Below are 19,972 nucleotides of genomic sequence, written 5' to 3'. Positions count from 1 at the left end.
GCATCTGCTGCTCCTGCTGCCAACGATGGGCGACTACTCGTAATTTATTGATTCGTTTGTCCTTGGGTATTTACGTTTTAAGAACAGCTGGGGAAACTGCGCTGCCAGGGACAACAAGTTGATTTCCCTCCCCTGTCTATTAACTCAATGGGCTCGACTTTAGGCATTTTGAGCAGGCATTTTTCCATATTTTGTGTTCTTACAGATTCGACGAAAAGTTTGTTGTTTTTTACTAAGCAGTTAAATGACAAACATATTTATTATTGTATTTGAATTCAAAATTTTTGCTTGAATGTATGTGCATAATGAAGGAAAATAGTGAATAACTAAAAAATAGCAAAAAGTATTTTAAATGTATAGTATTATATTATATATTCATAAATTTATAATATATATACTGTAATTTTATTCTGCAGCGATATTTATTTTTAGTTTATTTTAATGGAAGTCTTTCTCATAACCAGAAGTTGAAGTAAAATAAAATACCAAAAAGCTCAAAATATTTTCCTCATTAAATAAGGATCTTGAAGATGTTGGTTACACTTATAATTATCAACTATAAAGCATATTTGTTTCTGAAAGCTTCACATCTCTTACTATCTTACTAAAGTGAGTTATTTCTTTTATAACTTGACTTCTTTAATATTTATCGCATATGTGCATACAAAGCAAATACTTCGATTGCCTTCTCGCATCACGCATCAAGAGAATTCCCCAAATTTCTTTGGAGCTGCAGAGTCAGCATTGTCAAGTCTGTGGATAAAAGTTCCATAAATCACTCAGTGGACTCAACAGGTTGCCATTGGCCCAGTCAGCTCCAATAGTCTGCCCATTTTTCAAGTGCCTGCATTCAATTAACAGTTGAATTTATGTATGGGGGAAAAGTCGGGAAGCACACACTCACACACAGGCACACACACACACACACATGCAGAGGAGTAAGTATTTCACATTCTGTCGAAAATTGTTCGTATCAACTGCCAACTGCAATTAAAAGGCAATGAATTTTGCTCTTTCTCTTTCACTTTAATCTTTCTCTGTTTGTCTTTTGGTTGCCTGCCAATGTGCGGAGGCGGAACGCTGCGCTGTGGGGGGTGGCATGCCCCCAAAAAAGGGCGTGTCTTTGTGTGTGTCTTGAAAGTAAAACACTTAACTTAAATTGTGTTCAACAGCTGGAAATAAACGGCGAATGAGGAAGGGAAAAATTAAACGCGCATTGCTTTAATTTTCGGCATCATTTTGCCACTTCAATTTCAATACTCCTCCCTGCTCCCTCCCCTTTAGAATTCCCTCTCAAAAAGATAAATACGTTGTCTCCTACCCTGAAGTGATTATAATTTATCGATTCCAGGGGCAACATCTGTCTGGGCGACGACTGTCTAAAAATAGTTTTGTGCATGTTTTATGTGCATTTTATACATTTTATTTAAATTTTCCAACAACAAAAACCCATTCCTCGCATTCCACTTCCCCGTTTTCCCCTCCCCTCCCTTTCCTCCTCTTGCAGAGAACATTAGCCAAAGCTGCTGTCGCCCTTTTGGCAACACATTTCACATTTTTCATTATTTCCACATTTTGTGATAAAGTGAAATTTGAAAATGTCTTTGCTTTGTTCTTATTTTCGTTGTAAGCAGCTGTCGCATACCACGCCCCCTTCTCCTTCTGCCTTCTCCACCGCCCACCTGTCATGCTGGCAGCTTGCTAATAAAATTATTAACGTGTAAATTCCAGCGACTTATTTAGCTGCCAATTAATAAATTTTATATTCATTTGCCCAGTCGTTTGTTTTCCTCGTGTTTTTCTTTTTCATTCTTTTTTCATTTGTTCCACGCATTCCAACCCCTCTCCGCCCCCTTCTCCATTGGGGTGTGTCTGGCATATTAATGAGCATTTGTTGCATTTGCTGTCGAAAATTTATGAGAGCAGGTTAAATTCTTGGGATTTCTATTGTAGATGTTGTTCTGTTCATTTGCTCAATTTATTTATGTGCTTACAAAATCACGTTAATAGAAGTGTCAAATACTGTTTTTCCCCCTTTGATATTCATAATTTCTGTCGTGGCTCTTAAAGATGCTGTTGCAACTGACATCAAAGTATTATGCAAGCCAAAATGTAGAGATTACGAAAATTAGACCACAACGATTTAGTATAGGGAAAAGTATATATGTATATAGTACTATATGCATGCCAGACACGTTTGCCAGTCAGAATTTCAATTCCCTGAATTTCGCTGGGTTGGTCGTAAATAAGTGCTACAACCCTCTTCGTCCCGCCCATTCAGGAGCACGCCCCCACATTAAACTTTGACCCATTTCGCAGAGCTCATTTGCATAGCAGCGACTCGAGTCGCAGTCGCAGTCGCACTCGCAGCTTGGGCGATAAAACCCTTTCGAAATAAATTAAAAACGAAAATCTAGCTAAATATTTAACTAGCTCACACACACACACATGTGATAAAAAAGGGGAAGAACAAAAATTACCCAGGGATGCAGTTCAGAGACTTAAAAACTAAAAACTGTGGAAAGCACTCTAATTGTTATATGTTTATCCACACACACACAGCAAAGATGGCAAACACAGAAACTATGACCATGCCCCGTGACCTGCCCCAACTCCAATTCCTTAACTCCATGGGCAATCCCTAAGCCAAAGTCAAGCCATTACAAGCAATGGCTATGGCGCCATTGTGTCCCAGTCCCTGGCAGCGGAACATTGTGTTGGCTTTGGCTTTGGCGAATTTTTAATGCGCGCCGCCAGTGGCTCCAAAAATGTATTTCACTTCATTTTTTATGTGCTCACTCCATTCCACACACAAAAACCACCCAAAAAGCACAACCCTTGCCTGCATGTGAATGTATTGCCGTGGCGTCCGAATAAAAAAAGGTTTGCGTGCCAAATTATTGTGCCAGTGGCCTAAAGCTTTTTCTTTTTTTTCTGCTTGACTTCTATGTTTGGTCTTTGCTTGCTTCTCTTTTTTTTTTGTATGTTCGTTGGCAGCAGCCAGAACGCAAAGTGCGTTGTACTCAACTCCTTTTATTTTGTTGGTTTGAGCTGCCAGCAAAAATCGATAGAAGTCACAAGCGTCCAACGTGGCGTATGAGAATTGTGACAAGGTACGAAATAAAGATTTTACTAGCTAAAGCTGAGCACAGAAAAAAGCATTTATAGATGAAATAGTTCATTTAAAATTTAAGAGAACTTTTCACAGTTTATTTTCAAAACATTTCTTACTACTATGACAAGGTACAAACATAGAAAAAAAACATTTATAGATGAAATCGATCATTTGGAATTAAAAAGTATTTTTCGCAATTTTAATTATTAATTTCAGCAATATTTTTTACTACTGTGACAAGCTACAAAATAAAGATTTTAGTAGCAAAAGCTAAGCAATGTAGTTGAAATATAAATAATTAAATTTAAGAGAACTTTCCACAATTTAAACAATTTATTTCAACAATATTTTTGACAATTTTTGACTAAACTAAGACTTGTTTAAAATACTTATGTATACAGTTCTCAAATAATAAATCTTAGCTGCCAAATATTTTTAATGCTTATAACTCATGCTTGTCTGTCACTTTAAGACTATTGGCTGAGATATATGAGAGCAAACAAAACGACTTGGAAAACGACCGCTGAAGCTGCCTGGGAAAATAGAAAACTAAGCACATATGTGCCAGTGTCTGCAAACATTTTTCTTTTTTCATTTGCCATGTGCACTTTGTTGTATTGTTTTCTTTATATTTGCGCTGCGGTTGATCTGCAGCGGAAAAGCAGTAATAAGTGAGAAGCGCGAGATACCCTGTAGAAAATATGTAAATCAGAAATGAATTTTATGGTTTTTTTTAAATAATTTGTTATTGAGACATATGGAACATACAATTTTAAAAGATATGTCAAAGTAAATAAGCAAGTATTTTTGTGATTTCTTATTTCCTTATTTACTCTTTCTAATTTCTTATTTCATATTTCATATTTCACGTTTCTTATTTCTTAGTTTTTAGTTATTAGTTCTTAGTTCATTATTTCTCAGTTCTCAGCTCTTAGTCCTCATTTTACATTTTACATTTTACATTTCTTATTTTATATTTTTATTTTTTTATCTATACATGTGAAATATTTTATTATGATTGCCAGTTTTTATGTCATTCCTTAACTGAAAATGCTACTGATTACTTTACATATATATGTCTTGTAATATACAGCAGAAGTTTATGAGACTACAGGGTATAAGTTGTAGTGGCAAAACGGTGAAGAAGGGAGCAGGCCACAAAATGCGGCAGCGCCTCTTCAAATGGCTTAATAAGCAGCCACGAGCCAAAACACGAACAGCAGCAACAACAATTTTAAAAGAGGGGAGCACAAAGCTGTCTCGGAGTTGCAGACGCCGTGGCAGACGTGGCAGTTGCAAACATGCAGCCAGCAGCCAGCCACCAGGCAGCATGCAACGTGCAACGTGCAGCAAGCAGTGGAACAGACGCCATGCGGCAAAATAAAAACCAAAAAAAAAAAAACGCAATAAAATAGATACAAGAACGCGGACTAGGTATTTAAAAATATATATCGCCGGAGCAGGAGCAGAGTTTCGCCAGCAAAGTGGACGGGGCCCGAAATAATGCGACAATTGCATTAGGTGCACAATGGATGGATGACCGAGCAGGGAGAGAGAAAGGAGGGGAGCGAACAACTAGACGATTGCCTGGCAAATGAAATATTTTATCTTTATATGCAGTTTGCAGTTTTTGTCATTTAGCTTCACATTTCTCTCAGTTTCATGGTGATGGTATCTTTTATTCTTTTCTTCTTTTTTTTTGGGTGCGATGCTCAACTGGTTTTTATTGCACCAGGTTATGGTCGAATAAAGTTTTTGGGTTTATCGAAGTGTTTAACTGAAAATGCCACAAGGACTAAACAACATGCATATCTAGAGCAATTATAAATACCGTTTGTTTGTTAGAATTTTGAATTAAAATGGCAAGTTATTAAACGCATTTTGTGTAGTTCTTTTTTGCTTGTTGTGTTGTGCCACACTCGAAACACACAACTCGGGCAAAAAGAACACAATTTTGCATTTAGAGCTGTCACAACTGAAGTCCTCTTCAACAATTGACCAGAAAGCTGCAGCAGCAACAGCAACAGAACTCGGCCAACAATTGCATTAATTATGGGTGCGGCAACATTTTGTGGCAATGTCTTTTGCCAAATTGCCACAGCACAGCACTTGAAACTTTTGCAGACACTCAATTATGTGGTCCAACTAATGCCAGGGAAGGAGGTGAGGAACTGCCTCTGCGACGACATCTACAATTCATCTTTGACGGTGTCGCCTCTTCTCGCTTCTCACCAGCGCATTGCAAATCTGTGTGAGCGAAGGCATAGAAGAAATTTGTGCGTGCCGCACTTCAAAGGCGAAACAGAAGTCTCTTCACTCTCGACGACGAATCGGGCATGGAATCTGCAGCATTGTCTGTCGCTTTTTTTTGTTGTTGTTGTTGCCTTTTCTGTTTGCCTATCCAATAACCAAGAAAAGAGACCAGACCCCAGACTATAGAAGAGAGAGCGGCGGGGGGCGAGTGAAATGCTAATCTTGATAAAAATAAACGCACTCGGGCACGTTGAGGTGGAAAAGTTGGCGCGTCTCACGTTTTTCGTCGCATTTTCAATTTGCTTGGCATTTGCCTGGCCATTGTCAGTATTACCTCATCCCCTCTCGCTCCCTTTGCCCTCTGTTCCCTCTGCTCCCTTTGGACGCTTGTTAAGTGAATATTAATATTGACTTTTTGCCTGTTTGCTTTCGCATAGTTGGCAAAGTTTTTCACCTTTGATTGTTTCGCTTCCTCGCATTTTACCATCCTGAACCTGAACGTGAACCTGAATCCCCATGAACCCTGACCTCACCCTCGCTTACCATTTGTGGCCTTAAAAGTCAATGCGGTCTCCGCTCACTCGCTCTCATTTTCCCATACTTCTTTCTCTTTGCTCGATGCCTGCTTTTAAATTTATGTGCAAAGTTTTGTGCGTGGCACGAAGGGAGAGCTGCTGCTGCTGTTGGATTTCCCCAACTGGTGGCATGCTCCTACTATTATCAGCATTTGATGCTGCGCTCGCTATTATTTTCCATTTTTATGACAGTTAACTTGAGCGTCTCGTTTCCCTATTGGGAACCTACAATATATGTATGTGTATACCTTGTAACTTCCTTTTTTGTACTTCCCATGGGAACTGACAGTTTCAGGTACGCATTTAACTTGAGTTGCCATGCGGCTGGCATAAAAATAAATTGCCAAAAAAAATAGGCAAACACTGTCAATATAATTAAATGAAGCTTATAAAAGCAGGCGGAAGCAAAGCAAAAAAAACAAGTAAGAAAGTTACAGTCGAGTGTGCTCGACTGTGAGATACCCGCTACCCATTTTTAATAAAGGCAAAATATTGCGGTATCATTTTTAAAATATACCAAAAATACTAAAAAATACTAAAAATATACCAAATGGTATGTTTGGTATATCGATGTAGTACACCATTCAAAATATACCATAAACGGCACAATGTTCCAGATTGTCGGCCAAAGCAACTCAGACCCCTAGTAAGTAGGCGTTTTTGCCCATACAAAAGTATTTCTTTAATAACTTCCACAATTTTTATCTGATCGTAACCAAGTTTTCAGTATTAATAACTGCTATAGTAATTATTGCATAAACCAAAATTCGTAGCTCTAGCTTTAAAATTACACTTGTTATTAAATTTGATATTAATTTTGATTTGCGGGGGCGGAAGTGGGCGTGGCAAAAATTCGAAACAAACTTGATCTGCGTGCAAACATAACAAATGCTGTCGAAAAATTATAGCTCTATCTCTTATAGTCTCTGAGATCTAGGTGTTCATACGGACGGACGGACAGGCGGACAGACGGACAGACGGACAGACGGACATGGCTATATCGTCTCGACTGTTGACGCTGATCAAGAATATATATACTTTATAGGGTCGGAGATGCCTCCTTCTACCTGTTACATACATTTCCTGCCGGCACAAAGTTATAATACCCTTCTACCCTATGGGTATCGGGTATAAAAAAAAACTCGAGTGTGACGTGACATGATTGGATCGAGCAGAAGTCATAAACTCCATGACATTGTGAACTTCACCGAGAACTTCTTTAAATATGTGGACTAAAATGTCAGACAGTTCTTTAATATTAAATGCGTTCTTTATTTATTTAAAGTTTGCACCTGGCGTTGGAAATCAGAGACTGCTACTCAATTATAGCTTAAGTCGATTAAAGCACTCATTCATTTTGTTCAGTTGCTTCTCCTTACAATATTTAAGCGTTTCATAAGCCTATTATGGACCAACTTCGATGACGTTGGCCCCATTAAAAGTGCCACAGAGTGAAAAGTGGGCGACAAAAGGGCAACAACAACAACAACAATGGCAGCTCCCTCACAACTTGTTGGCCTTTGACGACGACATCGCTGGCTGCTCCAATTCGGATGGCCCCAAGTACTTTCCAACTGCCCTTGTGCTCCGCTTACCCCTCCTCTTCCCCTTCAATCCCTTTCCTCATTCTTTGTGCCTGTTGTCGTTCCAACAGCTCCTTTAGAGAAACCGCAAGCGACGGCGTGCTATCAAAATATTTGCCACAATGAAATCATATTTGTGTGCCCTGCGCCACGCCCACCACTTAAAGGCGGTGCACCTGCAAACATTCTGAAGGCAAAGTTGATGAAGAGCAACGACAGAGAGAGAAAGAGGGGGAGGGAGCACACTCAAGTGAGGCTGGCGTGCGAAAGTTTATTAAAAACTTTGTTTGCCTTTTGCTATATTTTTTTGCAAAACAAACAAACAACCACACACACGCCTACACACACACATACATACACCCGCACTCATACGTAGACAGAGTTGCAAAAGCAACAGGAACAAAAGCAACAACAACAATGGCCATGTGAAACTTAATAATTCACACACGGGAGTGAATTTTTCACAATTTTCGCTTTTTGCCGTTTTTGCCATACAGAGAGAGAAAATGGGTGCGAAGGAGACGGTGAAAATAGAGCGACAGAGAGGCTGCGATTGGATGGTTAGTTGACTCTGCTTGTTTTCCACCAATTTTATTGAAGCGTAAAATATGATCCAAGAACTGGCGACCAAACTGCGATGGCGGCCTACAAGCTGTATGTGTGTGTGTGTATATAGTTCTTAGTTTGTATTTGTGTGTGTGCCAGTGAGCTTTCAACTTTTGTTGACAGTATGAAACCTCAAAAGTTTGCGCTTCGCTTTTATTATTTGTTTTACAGCTAGTTAAGGGCATTGTTCAAATTGCTGCAGGAAAAGTAGAGAGAGAGTAAGAGAGAAGATAATTGTGGAAGGTCTTTTCATTTGTTTGTGCTTACCACATATGCAAATCGGTAGTGAAACAGTCAGACAGGCAGTTTCCCCTTTTCGCAAAGGGCAGAAGATTTGCCTGTAATTTGTTAATTACTTAATTGATTGTCGGCCAAAGGGCAAATATTTAATTTAAATAGAATGCATGCAGTGAGCTATTAATGGATCCGTGTGGTGAATACCATGAACTTACTGCCTTGAGTGCGCAAATGCATTATTACTGAAAGCTATTTGTGGATGACCCTAAAAGTAGGCAATGGAAAATGTAAAAGGTCACTGGGCATATTTTAATGCAGCAGCCAAAAAGTAGGCAATGAAAAATTGTGTGCGCTGAAGACATTTAAATTTGCAAGTGCAAATTAGCGGAAATTTAAATGCGCCAGTCACTTAACCAGCACAACGCGCTATTTAAGAGATTTAATATGCAAATCAGCCTGTGACTTCTGCTGCAACACCTTGGCGTGGGAATCGTCTTTGTGTTTTTCTTTTCCTTCTTTTTTTTGTATTTTTTTGGTGCGTAATTCATAAAAAACTTTTGCGGCTGCTGCCAGTTTATTTAACACTCGCTCGCCACAAGATTTATGCGCATAAGTTGCTCGCTAATATTTCATAAAAGTCGACTCGCAGACACCTTTCCCTCTCTTGCCTCGCATCCCCCTCTCGCTAAGCAGTCGCCGCACCCAAAAGGAAGCGTAGCAAAAGTCAGAACTCGTTGGCCGATGAAAAGTGCTGACAACTTGCATAGAAAGTTGCTGACTTTCCAGACAACGACGCGGTGAGCTTGGTAGAAAATGAAAATGCTATTGAGCTAACTCGGCTGCATTTTATGGCTTAGATGCAAAAAGTACCACGACGTCGACGACGTCTCCAAGGCGTGTCTGCAATTTCTCCTAATGTCCCCGAAAAACTTTTGCATAATGCAGTAGAATGGTTATAGTTATGATCTGTCATTGGCTGTGCCAGAGATTAAAAGCTATTTAAAAATTGCATTTTCATAAAGTTGACAATAGAAAATTAGCTAAATTTATCATGAATTATTTGTAGGATTTGTAGTTGCAAATAAATGCATATTTGACTTTTGGTTTCCTAGTTTGATCTAACTAATTTAGCCTAAAATTAAGCTGCACTACGCTATTCTCCCAATCCTCTGCAAATTTATTCAATATATTACTTTGTTTTCTACTTGCAGCACGCAGTCAGCAATGACGTCCAATAATTGGTGATATTGCATCACATACAACATAAATTGAAGACAAATAACTCAATCAGCGCAGCAGCAAAAACCTCGCAGGAAACAACAAGCCAACCAACAAAAATAAAAGGCTGACGAAACGAACAGCAAAATGGCAGCTAACAGAAACAAAAACAACAGCGACTGCGACATAAGCAACAACAACAACAGCAATAACAACACTGACAGCGACAGCAGCACAAACAACTCACACACAAAGTGGCAACACGACAGCAACAGCAAACCTCCAGCATCCTGCCACACAGCATTTTCATCGTCATCGTCATCGCCGCTGTTGTTGCACATTCTCCTGCTGCTGCTGCTACTCTTGCTGCACTCGCCGAGCAGCACGAACGCCTTCTGCCCCTCAAAGTGCCAGTGTCTGGGCGGCGATGCCAATAGTCGCGCCCTGTGTGTGGACGCAGCACTCGAGGATGTGCCCATCCAACTGAATCCGGAGACAAAGTACATCAATCTGACACTGAATCGTATACGTAATCTCGAGTTTACACTCCCCTTCTACATGAAGTTGGAGGTGCTCGATCTGTCGCAGAACATCATCGAAACCCTCGGCTCCAAAAACTTTGAGTATCAAACGGAATTGCGTACTCTGAACTTGAGCAGAAATCTTGTAAGTGCGCTGCATAAGCACGCCTTTAAGGGATTGACGAATCTGCTATTGCTGGATCTCAGCTACAATCGCATCGAGACAGTGCATCCGACGGCGTTGGGCGATCTGGCGGCATTGGTGGAACTCGATTTGACGAACAACAATATTGTTAGCCTCGAGGACAATTGCTTCAAGGGCATGCAATCGCTGGAGGTGCTGGTGTTTCGCAACAATCGCCTGCTCGACATACCGGCGAGCAATCTGTGGCATTTACATGCGCTCAAGAGTCTGGACATGTCCGACAATCTCGTTGAGTTTGTTCGCAACGATAGCTTCGAGGGCTTAAAGGAGCTGCTCGCCCTCAGTGTGCGGGGCAATGTGATGAGCGAGCTGGATGTGGGCGCTTTTGAGGGACTCATCTCGCTGAAACATTTGGATCTATCGGATAACAATTTGACGGTGAGTGTCTGTGTGTGTGTGTGCGTTGTGCGCCATAAACAAGATGCGGCCACATGTCTCGTGTGCTTGTTAGATGAAATTATTTAGCATGAAACAGGCGGATGCCACTTGAAGGGACCAGCAGCTAAAATATTGTGGCAGCCTTTTAGGCAGTCAAAGCCAAAGAAAGGGCAAGAGATACCGAAGAGACAGAGAAAGAGAGATAGTAACACATATGTGTGTACATAAATCAGACACTCTTCGTTGTAAATCCTGTGACCAACACTCTGCAAAGCGGATTGCAGTCGCCCTTGTTCTCTGTTCTGTGTTCTGTGCTCTGTGTGCTGTGTCCTGGACGGCAGCTTAAGTTCGTCCTTCCTGGACTGCCTTTTGCATACGCAAAATTAATAACCATAACTTGTTGTTGTTGCCAACGTGTCTGTGTGTGTGTGTGGGTGTGTGTCTGCAAGTTGAGTTTAGTGTGCTTGGGTCCTTTGGCCATCTCCTCTAGTATTTATGCATGCAAACATGTTCGTACCGTGCTGATTTTCTGTTGCGTGTACACTTTGCTTAGGCCCCACAGCAATTCGTCGACATTTTCCGTTACTTAAATGCTGCCAGTCCTCCCTCGGTTCTCTGTCCATTTTTTCGATGGCCACGCTTAAAGTTGAGCAGCTTAGTGTCCTTGCCACTCAGCTTTAAAGCTATTTCAACTTGGTCATGCTTGAGTAGTTCGCATTGCAATGTAACTTTAAATCAGCACAACAAGACGTGGCGTATTTATAATACCCGCTACCCATAGGGTAGGGTCCGTCTATATGTCGGTATGTCCGTCTGTCCGAATGTCCGAATGAAACACTGGATTTCAGAGATTATAAGAGATAGAGATATAATTTCGACACTTGTTGTTTTTGGTGCAGATCAAGTTTATTTCAAATCGCAAATCGATAAAAATTAATAACAAGCGTAATTTGAGGCGAGAACCGTATGGAAAAAACCTACTTGCTACGAATCTTAGTTGCTTTGACTAACAATCCGGTATATTTTGCATTGTATTGTATATTTTGAATGTAGTACTATATAGCAAATAGCATTTTAGTGGTATATTATTTTAGTATACTTTAAGAATAATACCTCACTGTTTTGTTTACATTTGAAAAGACTAACGAGTATTTCTAGTGTACACTCGACTGTATCTTTCTTACTTGTTTTTAACATTCACATACTTTTAGTTGCCAATATTTAAAACAAATTGCAACCCCTGTAGCGTATATAAATTTTTTCCAATAGCTGATTCCTCTTCAGCATAATAACAGGTATATTCTTAAATTGCTTGACAAAAGACAAAAGTTATGCATCGTAACAACTACCAGCATGTTGGGCGCATGCTAAAACAATCTCTCAATCTCCGGCGTTGTGACGATGGTGGAATGCAGCTTAGAAAATACCAAAACATCCTGCAAAGGTTAAAACAAAGTCGCTATGCAGCTCGAGATAAACAGCTTCAAAAGCCCTGTTTTTATACTCCTGCTGCAGCAGGACAGTGTGTTGCATGCCGTTGCATAGTTTGCTGCACATGGCCATGATATTGCAAAAGGAGCACACGGCCACAGCAGACCAGACCATATATTTCAACTGCAAAATGCCAAAAGGTATTTTAAGTAGTTTCGAACTGATTCCAAGCGCCATAAATTCCTCTCGCTCTCTCTCTCTCCCGCCCGGTTGCCGTTGACTACGCGCTTCTAGCTCCACCTAACTCTACATCTGCTTAGTCTCGACCATGTCGGGAGTCTGCTTAGTGTTTGCTGCTCGGTGCTCAGTGCTCAGCAGTGCTTTATCCCTTTTTAACGACCATAAATATGTGTTGGAGTGTATGTGCTCTGCATGCAGTGCCAGACAGGTAGCTAGACACAATGCATTCGTCAGATCGTGCCCATGATGCAGCTCGCCTGCTCTTTTATTTCAATACCTTAGTCTCGCAACAACAATAACAACAACAACAAGAACAACAACTGCAATCATTTGCATCTGCATCAAACGGTCGAGTCTCTGATTACATGGTGCATAAAAATGCATTCAACTCAACATATATCCAGACTCTACTACAACTACAATCACAGAGATTCACTTTTGAGCACTCCGCCTTCTAATGACTTACGATTAGGTTATGCCAATAATAAGCTCTTGTCTTTAGGCTCCCATTTAAGAAGTTTCGCAAATCAAAGGCCGATTTGTGTGACATCGAATAAGATGTTTTTTATTATTATTAGTTATTTTAGATGAAAAAATTGTATATTTAATAAGTTTATTCATATTGTCTATTTTATTATAACACAAATTGGGGGAAAACAACATTTTAATCGAAAATAAATGGTCTACAGACTGCAGTTGCTTTTAGTTTTTTGAAGGAAATAAACATTTGCATTAAACGTTTTATTATTTATAATAATTTTAAGCTGTCCAGTATGTGAGAAGAAAATAGGTAAAATTTAAAATAATTGGAACATTGAATTTGATTTAAACCTGCTTTTGGAAACCTTGTGCGTAATAACCAAATAAATTCGTAAGCGGTTTAAATGCAACTCCTTTTAATTTAAAAATTAACTTTTTTTATATGTTTATTTACAAGTAGGATACAGAAATATTTAGTAAAGCGTAAATGGTATACACTTAATAAATTTGTCGTATGATAAAAATATTTTCTATAAAATCTGTATTAGTATATATAGTTTGTTTAAGCTGTGTAACAGAATAATAATTTACACAAACGAAATACTTTAAATCTAAAAAAAATTCTACAAAGTTCTATTACTTATGTTTCGTTTAAATTATAATGAAACTAACATTTAGTTTCCACAGTGACAACTTAATCCAGTTCTTCACTTCACTCTGCCATTTCATAAGCTGATTCAATATGTATGTTTCATCCAAAGCATTAGTATAAAACTTATTGTAGCATACATTTAGGGGCATGCAAAAATATTCACAAACACAGTGCTAAGCAGTTTTAAATCAGAGTATTTAAAAAACACTTTTTCATAAAAGTTCTAACACAGTAGAGCAACTTGTTGTTCCCAATTTAAGCTATTTTTTGACAGGCATACATAATAAACGCATTTTCGAAAATAATGGCTACATTGAATGCCATAAGTATTCACTTCTAACATGTTTTTTGTTTTTACATGTCACATTGCTATAGGGAATGTTTTATTGAATGCTCGAGCAACACATGAATGTAAGCAAACATTTGATTTTCAATGCAAATTGCTTATCCGCAATTTTACATTTTCCATTATTTAACAAAAATATTCCCAACCATGTGCGTGCATTTTATTGTCTATGTAGTGTGTGTGTGTGTGTGTGTGTGTATTGTATTACTACTCTGTGTATATTGTTGTTTTCGATTTATTGTGCTTTTAGCCGAGAATTATGATTTTGCATTTTACGCATAAATATTATTGCACTCAACATTGCCGCCATATAATTGCAAAAATAGCAGCACAACATATGAAAAGGGAATTTCAGAATTTATAATCAATTTATTTGCTGCTGCAAAATTTCAGCAACATTTCCATATACAAACACGATTACATACACCAACCAAAGAGACAGGCTCTTACGTGCATGGCAGCAGAATTGCATTGCATTGCTGTATATTATTTTTCGTATATTTACGCAGAGTCTGGAAAAACTTTGATTGTCCGAAAAGTTATTAGCTGTGAAATTGAATATGTAAATGCGAGTATATTCGCATGTGAAGCGAACATCTGCTGGAAAAGTGCAGTGAAGAGTGCAGCAGCAAGCTAAAGAAATATTTATTTTTATACGAAATTAGAAAAGAATATTAAGGGTCATGCAATGAAGATATTTGCCATATTTTTGGAATAAGAAATTTCTCTAAAATAAAAACAAGTAATCATCAAAATAAAGTTCAATTGAGTTCATTGCAAAGTCAAATAAAATATCCAATAAAAATGTTGTTCAGCAAGTGGCGCAACCATGGAAACCATTAAGTCAAAGGCCTTGGCGCAAAAAAAAAGGGAAATTAATTTGAAAAAATCAAAGTCAATATAATTTCGCTTTCTTTTGTGCCCCACTTGTGCCGACTCTATGTGCCTTTCTCCTTTTCCCGTTTTCACTTTGCACACTCGCAGAGTAATTTTTCTCGCCTCCCTTCCGCATTTTTCTGCTGCGCTGAACTGGTAAACGAACTGGCCAAAGAATCAGCCTCCCTCCTGCTCTTTGAAGTTCAGGCCTTTTAATTAGTCAACGGTTCGCGTCTCCCTCCGTTTGCCCTCCGTTTAAGTGCAGCACAAACAAGAAGCGAAGGGTTAAAATGCGAGCTGAAAATTGCCATTAGGTTAAACAATTGCAGCGCTTGGCCTACATTGCGTATGCGTAATGCTTTTAATTTTTCGCCTTCTTTTTTTTTCTCTGTTTGCCTTATGAGTTTGGCAGCCTGGCAACACATCCTCCTCTCAGTCCCTTCCCCTTTCCACCACCAAGCGCAGTTCATTACGTTATCGCTGGCGCTTTTCATGTCCGGACGCTTGGCACGTAGCTTCCGACACGCGAACAGCCCCAAGACGGAGAAGGCAAATAACACAGCTACAACTACAGCTGCAGCTTTTTTTATGAGCTAGCCAAAAAAAAAAAAAAAAAAAAAAAAACAGGCAAAAGCTTTTGCGCTTTGCCAAAACCTTTTCACGTTTGTTGTTGTCGTTTGGCTGTAACAAATTTGTTGCCAGATTGATTGTATTGCCAACACACACACACACATATATAAAGGCAGAGGGGAGGGGAGACTCAGACGATTTGGTCAGACATCTGAAAATGGCGCACGGATGTACATGACGTACATGACGTTTCCGTTTCCGCTGCAGCCGCCGTCGCCGCCGCTGCCGCCAAAAACTGCGCTTTTCAAGTGTTTCACATTTTATTGTTGAATAACAGAGCGGAGAACAGAGAACTGAAGCGTTTCTTGTTTCTACTCTCGCCTGTTGCTGCAATTGAAATGGCAAAACAAATAAAAACTGTGAGTGGGGTAGAAAGGGAAAAGGGGAAACGAGAGGCAACTACTTTCAAGTGCAGCCGCAAAACGCTTTTAAAGTTGAGTGGTTTGCATTAACATTTTATAAGCCCGTCTAACCCCAAAGTTGGCTATCACTTTGCTTAAACGATCCAAATAAAATGATTTTCTGCTATTCTCGCTATCTCTTACTATACTATCATTCTCTCTCTATTTCTGTATTTTGCAGATGGTGCCCACGCAGCAGCTCTCGAAACTTTCGAATCTCACTTATTTGAACTTGGGTGGCAATCGGTTTGCACACTTGCCCGCGGTGGCATTTTTAAACTTGTTTCATTTGCGCGAATTGCACTTGAGCCGTTTGGACTTTTTGCAGCGTATCGATTCGAGGTAAGTTACTCCATTCACCATCTCCCATTCCCCATTTTCCATCTTTCATTACGACCAAACAAACTGTAGCAAGTGAGAGTTGAAAGTTGAAATCAGCAACAAAACCCAACCCTTGGGCAAAGTCATAGAAGATACTCAAAGAACTTCAGCATGTGCTCGTGTCTTTCGCTAACGATAACTGGGTCAGTGCTGCAGACTCAGCAAACAGTTAAAGGAAAGAGAGCACGCACATAAAGTGTATCAACAAACTGGACAGCAGCAAACAGTTTGTAAAGAGTGAGAGTATTGCTTAGTTGTTGATCACGAAAACTAAGTTTATCTGACAGTACTTTAAAAGGCTTTAAAATAAATGAATTTGAGGAGAACTAAATGCTTTACAAAAATTTAATATAATAATAAAATTAAGAGAGCTAACAATTAACATCCACAAAATTACAAAAAGTATATTAAATTAAATAAGGAATACATTTTAAACTTTCATTTTGGTGATATCCTTTACTTTTAATTATAAGTTTAAACCCGAAATATTGAACATAGAAGACCATAGACCACACAAGTTCACGGTAATCTGAATGTTGTCCATTTGGGAAAAGGTAATTGGTCATATTTATGAAATAAATCTCACATCTGCTAAAAGGTTCTGGTTTTTGTTACTCCCCTATATTTATAGCTATTCAAAAGCATCTAAAATAAGAAATTACTTAAGCTAATCATTTGCCTCAGTTGGCGAATCAGACTTAGGGCATTGAATTTCATTTGCAATCGCTTTATGCACATGCGAATCTGAACAAACGAAGCTTTCAGCCTCAAAAAGTAGTCAACTATATATGCAAGTCACTTTCACACACTTGCACGTGACCTCCACCTCATCCACACACACACACAAACACTCACACACAGCAGAGAGAAATACTCACTGTCGATGATAGACACTTGAACATGGCCGGGTTACAAATCATTATTACTCAATGCAATCAATCATGCCTAATACGCTTTGGTAATAAGATGCCACCGCACACTCACTAACACACACACTCACTCACACACATTCGAGAAGCCAAATTGCCATCCCTTCCACCTCCTGCGACAGACATTGAAATTCCCCACTCTGTAGCAGACGAATGGTAATGGAAATGCTTGCTCTCAATTCGAGCATATGTTAATTCAATAATTCCAGGCAATTTTCATATCAAATCATCATTGAACGAGCCTCTCTCGGTGTCTGCGCCATAGTCTCGTCTTGGTTGTCAATCAACCACCAGTTATCCTCCTTTCCACTCCTTTCCACTCCTCTTCTGTCATGTTGGGCATATGCTCCTTTAGCTCGAGAAGCAGCATTAACATGACTTACATAATGGCAGCCCGAATCATGTAAATGAATCGATCCACAGATGAAGAGAGCTGTCATTAAATCCGTTTAATTTTGTAATTTCGTTTGATATTCTTACCACCCTCCCTCCCTTCACTCTCTCTTTGCCATTTGTAATTGGTTTTGCTTTTGTTTGGTTTTGTTTGATTTCTGTTTCATTCTTGTTGCAAACTTTTGTCTCCCCATTGTTCGCTGTCTGTCAAATTGTTGCTTAACTCTAGAATTTACATGACACTCTCGCACACAGACAGTCAGACACAGACAATAAGACTCACACACATACATACATGTACTTGTCTTGTCTCGCCTGATTTGCAAACTAAATTTTGCGTTTGTCTCCGTTTGGCATCGGCAGAATCTTTTTGCCACTGTCACAAAAATCGTTATGCTAATCCAGCAGAATTTGAATTTTCCTGCTTCTTTATGTCTTCTTCTCTGAGGCAGCTTAAAGATATTTGAATAGCTTTCTGTCCGAGGGTGGAAAACTCTGCCCAACAAATTGTTGCATACTTTTTGGGGGCTGTGCAAAAGTCTATTAGCTCGATGGAAATAATTCTATGCATAGAATTACACGACATCTTAACTGTCAAATTTGCACTTAATAATAATAAATACATTTCTGTTACTCCCCGTGGACATATTATTGTATTCGCTTATCTCATTCGACACTGCAACTTCATGGCCATTTCCTTCCGCGAGCGATTGAAAAATTGTTTCAACACACACAGGAAATTGTATTTCGCAAACTGCAGACTTGACTTGACTGCTGGCGACAGTCGCTTAAATAAGTCAGTGCATTTTGGCCAAAGGGTTCCAGACAAATTGGTAAACATTGCGCTTAAACAAAAACGAAAAGTGAACGGAAATAGCGCAACATTTTAAAGAGATATGCCAGGCGTTGCATTAAGGCCCAGACGGGAGACCGACGAGCTCCAAGGAGACACATGTATGTAAATATTTATGCAAATGCGTTAATGGAAACTCCCCCCAAAAGAACAGGGAGCAGAAACAGGAGCAGGAAACGTGCGACGATGGCGACACGTTGATAGCAAAGTTTATGGCAGATACATTTCGCAAACTGTGATATACACATGTGTTGCTGCTCTGAGGTTGCGTTGCGTTACGTTGCCTGCCTCATTATAAAAACCTTACACCTAAACAATCAACGTGGCCGCACAAAATTCATTAGGCAGTGGCACGTCCTCCCCCAAAAAGCAAACAACCCTCCGATAGCATGTTGATCCCCATCCCCAACCCCATTCCTACTTGAGCATATCAAAGGGAATATTAAGTGAACATTTTTACACCGAGTGGAAGCTGTGGAAGCAGCATCCCTGCTCTGACAGCAAGCGGAGTATGACTTAATAGCAAAAAGTCATTCGCTACATTAACAGTCCGACTCTCTCTTCCACTCTCACTCTTCTGTAAAAGGGTAACCATAAAGGTGTTGTCCTTGCGGATTTCCAAATTGAAACTAATTGTTTTAGAATTTATGCACTTTGTGCGAGATGAACACCAAACTGACTTCACACTCACTCACTTCGCTTAATGCGATTGGGGCATGTGTGACATTTGTTTTGTGGCAGCTTTGGGGTTGTAATTTACCTCGTCGTCTGCCTATTCTCAATCCCCAAGCCCAGATCCCCAATCCCGAATCCCATGTCAGCTTATCTCGGAAGTTACAGCTTATGCTTGGCTACTTGTAACTCGGTTTGAATTATGAGTGGGACAGTTGATATATTTCGAGTGTAATGGCCTGGAATCTAATGATTTTGCGAATGAATTGGGTTTTAATTCGGCTGGTAGAGGGATTACAAAACACTTTCAGGGAATGATGGAACTGATTAAGCCCATGATATCTATTGGTCATGAAACTTGTCGACATTCGTTTCAATCGATTTATTGGCAATTGTCTATAAATCAGCAGATTAAATAAGAAATTCAATTTCTCTACTGAAGTATTAAAATCATAGCCAATATGAAATTTGGCTATTACTACTTTGAGTTTAAAAGAAATGTTTTAGGTAATTAAATGGTCTATGAATTATTCGTTACAAAGAAAAAAACAAATGAAATCGACATCACATACAAAACATTAAAGTTCAGTTTCTTATATATTAAATAAGTTACTAAACTACTAAAAGTCTACATATATAGAAATTATATAAGTTATAGAATCATATAATATATTTCAAGTGTATCTAACTATATTTAAAAATTAAACACTTTCAGTAAGTCATTTGTCTAAACTTCATTATTTGATTACCAAACTAGGAATTAAATTGGTACATATAAAGCTCACTTCAGTTTTTTTTTACAACTTTCTAAAGTATTAAATCAGTAAAAAGATGCTACATATCGCATAATACAAATAAAGTTGACCTGAATTGTGGTTTAAAAGTGTTCGTCAACTATATCAACTACTTGTAATGCGTTTGCACATAAAATGGCAACACTTTATAATTGATATTCAGTTTTATTGGCATTTCGTTGAAGTGCTCAAGAGCCGCTTCA

General features: G+C 39.0%; 1 protein-coding gene across 2 annotated transcripts in view; it reads left to right on the top strand.

Moving 5' to 3' along the window:
• LOC117572390 (nyctalopin) overlaps positions 1-19,972 on the top strand; it is a 113,495-nt gene that overhangs the window by 82,505 nt on the left and 11,018 nt on the right. For both annotated transcript variants that reach the window (XM_052003945.1, XM_034255164.2), the window contains 2 exons: positions 9,581-10,691; positions 15,929-16,089. In XM_052003945.1, coding sequence (XP_051859905.1) covers positions 9,735-10,691; positions 15,929-16,089 — 1,118 coding nt within the window. In that variant the 5' untranslated portion in view covers positions 9,581-9,734. The remainder of the gene's footprint in view (positions 1-9,580; positions 10,692-15,928; positions 16,090-19,972) is intronic.

This window comes from Drosophila albomicans, chromosome 3 (genome assembly GCF_009650485.2).
Source record: "Drosophila albomicans strain 15112-1751.03 chromosome 3, ASM965048v2, whole genome shotgun sequence".
NCBI classification, from domain to species: Eukaryota; Metazoa; Arthropoda; class Insecta; order Diptera; family Drosophilidae; genus Drosophila; species Drosophila albomicans.
Note: the sequence above shows the minus strand (reverse complement) of the source record. Positions and strands in the feature narration are given on the sequence as shown.